Genomic DNA, 8,379 nt, shown 5'->3' on the forward strand with positions numbered 1-8,379 from the left:
ATATATATATATTTAAGGATTTATCAATAATAAGGAGGTTAGTGCGGCTCTGCTTCACATTTTCCATGGTGGACCCATAACAGTTTTGTGACAGTCACCCCACCTATGTAGCCCTGTGCACCTATGGAAAATGTCACATTGATTCATTATTTAAATCGGTTAAAGCCGAACTCCAGGCAAACAGCTATATACGCATTACAAATGACTTGGATCTGTATTTCTGTCCATCCATTCCTAAGATTTACACTACCCTGCCAGACAGTACAGCCAGCTGGGTAACACCACTCACAGTTAAAGTAGCATTAAACTCTCAAAGCATGTAACAGCCATTATGTTTCTAAACAGCTCCATCTCTCTCAGTTCTGCTTGCCTGAATGTCCTGTCCAGTACACAATCACAAGGAAGAGCACAGTCTACATCAGCTCTCCATCTACTAGCTTGGAGAAGGGAGGAGGCAGCAGGGGAGTGTCTTGCCTTGCTGTGTCTGTGTGTCTGTGGAGACACATACACTTTACTAGCACACCCAAGGATGACTCCATAGGAAACTGCAAGGGAAAGGAGCCACCCTAAAACAGGATATCAGGGCCAGTGCTTAGGGGACCAGCGGATACTGATGGAAACTAAACATCAAGGAGCAGCATCCATTGTAAGTGATTTAATCAGCATTTGAAATAGCTTAAACACATTTTGAGGTTAATATCACTTTAAGTGATGTCCACTCTGCACCCTCAGCTTGTGAATGGACAGGGAAAGAGCAGCAGACAGATGAGTTCATTCATCTGCTTACTCTGCTCTCTCCCCCCATCAGCATGATCCTTGTCAGCATATTTGCATGCAGCAAATCTGATTGGCTCTCAGTCTTGATGCTTCCCTCTGCTACTTTGAGTGTTGCTGTATAGTAGATTGTAAAATGCAGGTACTTACACTATACGAAAATAATCACACAATATGCAATGTGACTTTTCAGGTACTACTTCAATGGATTAACACAAAAGATTTCTTAAAGGAGAACTATGAGGTGAATGATTTCCACTCATTCTCATAGTTAGAGCCGACCTGTGACAATGAATCTGTCTCAGGTCGGCTCTATTAATCCGGAAGTGAGCGAACACATATAGTCACTCGCTCACTTTCTGATCGTCTCCCTGCAGTGACCGGTGACTGTCAGCCACCGCTCCCCGAAGGGATTCCCCCCTCCCCTCTCCGATCCTCCCGCACTGAGTGGAGGAACAAAAGGAGGAGGCGGCGGGCACAGCTGGCTCTGCCTCTAGATAGGCAGAGCCAGCTGTCACTCACGCAGCTGGGTGGATCCAGACAGTATTGTCGGGATCTGTCCCGGCGGCAGCGCTCTCAGTATATCGTGGGCAATAGCTCACTATATACTGAGCTTTGGGTCACGGGAGGAGGTTAGTATATGTCCTTCCGTGACCCTAAAGAGAACTATAGGGAAAAACACTTACCCCATACTTCTCTTTTAAACTTATTTTGCATACATAGGACACATAACTTTCACATTCACACAACTTCCTCAGCTGCTCTTCTATTATACACATTTATTTATATTATATACATTTCCTTCACACCATTCACTTGCTGAATCATTTTGTCTAATAGAGAAGGATGTGGTGTAAGGAATTGTGGAGGCCGGTCCAGCCTCAGCTGCTTCTCAGGTACTTACACTAATTTAATGTTAAAGAATACATTTTATAATGTATAAATTAATACACAGCTGCAGTCATTTGTTACTTCTTATATCTATCTGCAGTTCAGCTAAAAGCAACTCCTTTCAGATGCTGTGGAATTACAAGAGCGTCCTGCCATCAAGGCCCCATTCCCATTATTGTGTTGTGTAAACGTGAGTGTTCTCATTCACATTACCATAACACATGGCACCGCTCGCTACTTCCAATGGTACAAGGCAGTGCCATTCATTCAGAATATCATCTCAATCTAACGTTCTTAGCCATGCGGTGTGCTGCCAAAAAGGGTGCAGGTCAGATTTCTGGGTGGTTGAGGTGTGTTCCCAGTCCATTCATTCTGAAAGGGCTGCCTAACAAAGTGTACGTTAACGCACGGTGTTTACAAGTCTGCGTTACTGCCACGCACCTCAAAGGTTAAGTGTAAATAGAGGTGCACTGAAATGCAAATTTCAAAACCGAAACGAAACCAAACTTTTTTATTTAAAATGTTTCAAATATTTTAAATATTTTATTTTTATTTATTTTTTAGAAACGTTTTGATTTTTTTTATAGTTATTAATTCATTTTTTATTAAATATTTTTTTCTTTAAAATAGCCTAAGAGATTGTAGCTTCCCAATAGGCATACAATGGTTTCACTAAAACATACCATTTGCAGCTGAAACCATGTCATTGTCTTTACAAATCTATCTATCTATCTATCTATCTATCTATCTATCTATCTATCTATCTATCTATCTATCTATCTATCTATCTCTATCGATCTATCTATTATCTACCTATTATCTATCCCTGTATCTCTCTCTCTCTCTCTCTCTCTGTCTCTGTCTCTCTCATGTATCTATCTATCTATCTATCTATCTATCTATCTATCTATCTATCTATCTATCTATCATTTGCCATCTATTGAAATAACACCATACTGTAGTAGGATTCAAAGCAAACAAAAGTTGACATTCCATTCTATATGTACACAAAGCTGTTTACTTGAGCTGTCAGTTTAGACCCAGAAGGCAGCTAATAAGATCTAGTCTGAGACCGTGGCACTGGCTCTTCTGCAGCCACTCCAGTAGGTATTCAGCGTTAGCAATGAGATTAGTGATAGCAGGAAGCACAAAGTGGCTCTTCAGTTTGATTAAGACAGACAATAAAAAACAGCCCAGACACAGACAACATACAACTTCGCAGGGCCGATGACAAGCCAGTCTGCTGAGCTTTGCACTGAGGTGCTAGGAGCTGTGGAGAAACAATGAATCAGGACTTTTCTGTTCTTCTGACTCAGCCACTGTAAGTGTGAAGACACTTAGAAGGGGATGTACGATCCAGCCAACACAACATAAAAATGTTTTAACATTCCCAGAAACAACTGCAGCCGTTCACATTGCACAGTGCAGGCTCTTTTCACAAAGCTGAGACATCAGGATAAGGATCCTAATTTTAAAGCCAGGATAAGGATCCTTCTTAGCTTAAAAAAGGTGTCAGTTATTTTCAGCTGCAATTGATGGAGGTGCCCTCCGCACACCTTTCAGCAGTCCCGGCCAACAATCAAATAAATGGTGCTCGAAGTAACTTCACGGATGGCACCGTGCAAAACACAAGATTGAAGAAAATAGGTCACCAGCACTCCATAAGTTAAAATGAATGAGTCCTTTTAATGGACAATGATGTCACAGAAATCCAGTTGGATTTCTGTGACATCATTGTCCATTAAAAGGACTCATTCATTTTAACTTATGGAGTGCTGGTGACCTATTTTCTTCAATCTAGTTATTTTCAGCTAACTGCATTGAGAATGAAAAATAACAGTCATCTGGTTATAATAAAGAAACGTATTCTTGTACTAAAACAGAATTTCAGCTAAAAACAACAAGATAAAGATGAATAACCCGGGTATTGATAAAATAACAAAACCAGCTTGTGCTGCAATATTCAGCTTCAGTTGGAAGATCTCCCACGTAATACATTTTTTTAATGTTCTCAGTCTGATGGTCAGCATCATTCAACTCACTTCCTCTGAGCCCAGCTCATACTGGACCTGCCCCAGCCTAAGACTGGACAGGAGAAGCAGCACAGTGATGATCTGATCTCTCTATCTCTCTGCTTTGTCTTCCTATCAGCATGCTTCTTGTCAGCACGTGAACTGATTGGCCCCTTGTACTGCTTCCTCCTCTTACGCTCAAGCCCTGCTCTACATGGAATGCAAGAGGCTAATACCTGGTCAGATGTAGGTACTTACACCTCTTCCATTTGAAAAATGAATTTAAAGTCTATCAGATACCATTGCAGTGGGGCTCCCCCTGCACGGCAATGGCTAATTGCTCGCTCTTTGTCTAGGGGATTTTACATACCCGATCTCCACTCCCATGACAGTCTATGCTCACCTGTCTTGCCTACACTCCGGCTTGTGGACTCTCCCTCTGCATCCAAATGCCTAACCTACCTCCGAACTACCTCTGCTAACCTAATGCCAGACTATGGGCCCTGCATTAAACGTGAAGCCATCAGGGGACCACTGGATTTGAGGGGGCCTGGTTCAGGTAAGTAAAAGTGCTTTACACAATCCCCCTAGACATTATGAGCAGTTACCCCTTGTCAGTGCTGGGGCAGCCCACTACAATTGTGGTTTATTTCTTTACCTGGAGATAGGTTTTAATGATGTATTAATGATTACAGAGATGCATTCATTTGCACTTTTATATTTTCAGCTTTAAAGCCTCGTGAAGCGATCCCTGTGTGTCAGTTGTGCACACACAGAACTGTGTTCAGGAAGAGTGGGTGTGGTATTCACATGCTCCAAGGCACATCAGTTCACAAAGAACACATAACATGCTTTATGAAAAAAAAAAAAAGAGTTCATAAGCCATACTGTAGTCACACATACAAATGTGCTATACAATGCATACCCATGTTGCTTAAGGGCCCTTTCACACTATACCACACGTAAAGACTGACCGCAACGCATCGATAACGGTCATACAAGGTGAGGCTGTGGGACTTTTTGACATAGCAAGTATGTTGTCCCTTTAGTGGTAGCCATGTGACCTCAGCATCACCTATAAGTATATACTATATACAAAGTGATGGTAATTCTCCACTTATTTGAATTAAAAAAAAAAATATATAACATGGCCCGCTACCTTTATAGATACGTTGCCAATTTACAGGTTCATGTCTGGAATTCTCTTGGAAAATACAGACGTTTCATAGAATTTTCCACTAAAAGGTATCAGCATGGGGATCAGGAATGCATTCAGATCCCACTATGTAATACACAATGAAATTGAGAATGTCTGATTTGTACATGCGTGCGCAGAATTGGTGAGGATAGGGTTACGGAGAACGTGCATATTTTGGTTTTATTATTTGATATCAGGTACAGAAGAAGGGTTCCCATAGTGTGTATGTATGTATATGTGCATTCACTAGCTCCACCAAACTCTTTAACTAGTCATCATCCCTTCTTCATTGGCTGCATTGATCCATCCCTGGGTACCAAACTCTGCCCAAGCCAGGGCACAGGACGTCTACCTGCATGGGGTCTGCACATACATGTAACATGGCATTGGTGGGCATGGAAGGATCTGTACTTGCCTTTGATGTACACATCGTCATCAGCTCTCATAAACCACTCATATTTATCCAGGTAGTTGTCATGCATGTGCTTGATCATCATGAAGGATTTCTTCTGCGGGGGGTACGAGTCATCTACCCCGGGCAGGGCAATGACTGGCACGGCTTCTGGCAGCTGGATGTCCTCGGAGCCCTGGCTGGAGAAGAACTCCACTTTGCCCGGGATGTAAGGAGCCCAGGTCCGGTAGGCAGCCACTGCCCTGGTATCCAGGTACTTCTTGGCGGTCATCACCCCGACGTAGAGGAAATTCCTGGGGGTCTCCTCTGGGGGACCCCAATCCCCGCTGCCGTTGTGGGTCCCCCCGTGCCTGCTGGTCCCATTGGCACTGGTCGTGCCGCTCTTGCCCTCCTTCTTTGTCTTGTGCTCTTCTGGCACTTGGGGTCCAGCGGGCGGACTGGTGTTTGGCAGCGAGCCCCTGTCATGCCGGGGTTCCCCCCCTCGGCTGTAGTACGAGCACACGTTGGACCTTCTCTTCTTCTCGCTCATCTCGGCTACTTTGGGGGCGATCAGCCAAGAGGCGGCTGTAAATCCCAGGATTAATCCCACCACCACACTCATCCACGGTCTCCTGGACCTCACAGCCATCCTTCTCTATGGCAGTGACAAGTGAACAGCTGCTCCGTGGCCCCCCAATTCCTGCCTATGGCTTTGGAAAAGTTGCCGGGCAGAGAACGCCTGGAGCAGCCCGTGCGGCAATGTCTGGGCTGCCAGCTTGTCACTGCCGATCGCACCTCCTCCTAGTCCTGTGCAGCGCTGCAGCTGCTTATCCTCCTCCTCCTGCTCCACCTTCTCCCTCTGCTCCCATCATCCCAGCCAGCGGCTCCTCTGCTCAGCAGACCACCCCTGCCACCTTCACATCTGCCGCACTACAAGTGACAGCTGCCCTTCCCTTGTCGTCACCTCGCTCAGCGTTTGCTATCACCATAGAAACAGCGAGGGGGGCTTCCTGTTATCGGTGACTGCACTGAGATGCAGCACTGTGTCTGACAAGCTGTTATGGGAGGGGAGCTGCCCATGTGCTTTCAGGAGGTGCACTCCTTCCTTCATCAACGTGTACAAAGACCTGGGAGTGATGCTTGGCTTTAAAGTGAAACTTAACCTTAAAATGTATTCATGTACAGTAACTATTAACAAAAATGTATCTTATTTGTGTATCACTGGGCTGTAGATCCTCAAATCATCTCTGAATTGGTGCTGACACTTTCCTTCCTTCTGGAGGTTTATACTTTTGTTCCCCATCAAGGGCGTCCCGAGGCCGTGTGTCAACCGGAGTGGATACCGGGTGACACTCCGCTGTGACGACATTGCGCATTCGCGCGTGACGTCATCGCGGATGCGCGGCCATCTTACGGATACCTGCCGGTGGCCATCTTGGTGATGGACGCCAGCAGAGAGAGGAGGGGACGTTCACTCAGCGGGATAAGGTATGCCACCGGGTCCCCTCCTCTCTCCTGAAACTGTTGGGCTCTTGGTCTATGACCGAGTGGCCAACTTTTCAAAGGGGGTGACACCAAAATGGCTGTCAGTGATTTTGGCATCACCCCTCCAATGGTGTCACCCGGGTGTGGGCCGCACCCCCCGCATCACCCTTGTGACGCCACTGTTCCCCATGGTCTCTCTGTGTGTTGTAAAGTAGTCAGCACTCCAAGCTCACTACTGTGATGGACTACAATCCAGGGCCGTAGCGAGATGACTAAGGCTTTTGCCTCGGGCACAGATGTGGGGGGGCGCAGGTTTCAGCGCTTCACTTCTCCTCGGATCCCCGCTGCCTCTGCCCATACAGGCAGCGAAGAGCAGCAGGGATCCAGAGGAAAAGCTGCAGGCTGTGCCGCCCCTCTGTGCTTGGCCCAGCGGCAGAGGATCAGTACATACTGTATCAGTGATAGTTAGTTACATGAACCACGTGACAAAAAGTTGCCTGCAATTCACTAAGTGCTTCCTTGACTAGATGAGTGGATCCATATACTATTCTAGTGATCTATAAATAGCAATGAGCAAAATGATTTTGGCAAAATGTTCCCACACAGATTTTGTTTTTTTAGAGCTTGTGTATGTTTTGGGGCACAGGAACAAGTCCAGGGTAATTGAAAAGAGCTTTTGTAATTGACAGAAGCTATTTAAAGCCCATTGCACCCCTAAAAACCATCAACAATTAATTTAGTTTTGCCTTTACTATTGATTCCCATACATAATTTTCCAGAAATCACCCGATGTTCACCGAAAAACAATACATTTTGTTTACCCGTGTCAATAAAGTGGAAGTAGACAGGAAACCATTCTTTCTCTTAAAAAAAATATAATAAGTGGCAGCTCATTGGAAACTACTGCTGTACACCTTGTCACTTGCGTTAGTGGGTGTGACAAACGGCATGTTAGATCCCACCAATATGTGACGATGGCGCTCTCAGCCTCACCTTGCACATAGATGTTGTAACGATCTAAGGCCAGCAGACTGAAAGTGATTGTCACTGGGGTTTGTTAACTCTACAGTTGACCCTTTACACACAAAAACAATAGCTTCCACCATGTGTTTTAAAGGAAACACGCACCGTTCCAAGCAATTAAATTACTTAACAAAGTCCTGGGTTCCTTGGGTTTCAGAAGAGTCCAGCCAATTAAGCATAACATAGATCTGAGATTGGCTCTCTAGAAACAAGTCTTTTGCCAGATGTTCTTTTCTTGATGGTAAAGGAGAGCTCAAGGGGCCTTGTGCAGCAGCTTTTTGTGGGCTTTCTACAGGGCATTACTGAGCCAGCTCCCACCCAACCAGAAAGGCCCAGGAGTGTCAGATAGGAGGGATGAGGAGCTTTCACATAGCCTTCCCATAATGTCAGCCATATTTTTATTGTACCACATGCTACAGTCCGATAAACCAAAGATTATTGTACATTTTAAAATGGTGGTTTTATAGACACTAGACTTTGGTATATGGCTTCCTCAGAAGGCGTAATGTGTGCCTTTGGCCCTCTGTACCGTATAACACAGAGGTGCTTGGTATATATGTGTTCAGTGTTTCATGATGCATATATATATATATATATATACAGGA

The 8,379-nt window shown here is 44.9% G+C and overlaps 1 protein-coding gene across 1 annotated transcript in view; it reads right to left on the minus strand.

The window, feature by feature from the left end:
• Nucleotides 1-6,063, minus strand: part of LOC108797053 (chondroitin sulfate synthase 3-like) — a 333,921-nt gene extending 327,858 nt beyond the window's left edge. The window contains exons 1-2 of the mRNA XM_018568619.1: nucleotides 5,985-6,063; nucleotides 5,291-5,936 (exon numbers count right to left, since the gene is read on the minus strand). Coding sequence (XP_018424121.1) covers nucleotides 5,291-5,915 — 625 coding nt within the window. The 5' untranslated portion in view covers nucleotides 5,916-5,936; nucleotides 5,985-6,063. The remainder of the gene's footprint in view (nucleotides 1-5,290; nucleotides 5,937-5,984) is intronic.
• Between the last annotated feature and the right edge of the window lie 2,316 nt (nucleotides 6,064-8,379).

This window comes from Nanorana parkeri, unplaced genomic scaffold, assembly GCF_000935625.1.
Source record: "Nanorana parkeri isolate BGI_ZX_2015 unplaced genomic scaffold, ASM93562v1 scaffold1217, whole genome shotgun sequence".
In the NCBI taxonomy this organism is placed as follows: Eukaryota; Metazoa; Chordata; class Amphibia; order Anura; family Dicroglossidae; genus Nanorana; species Nanorana parkeri.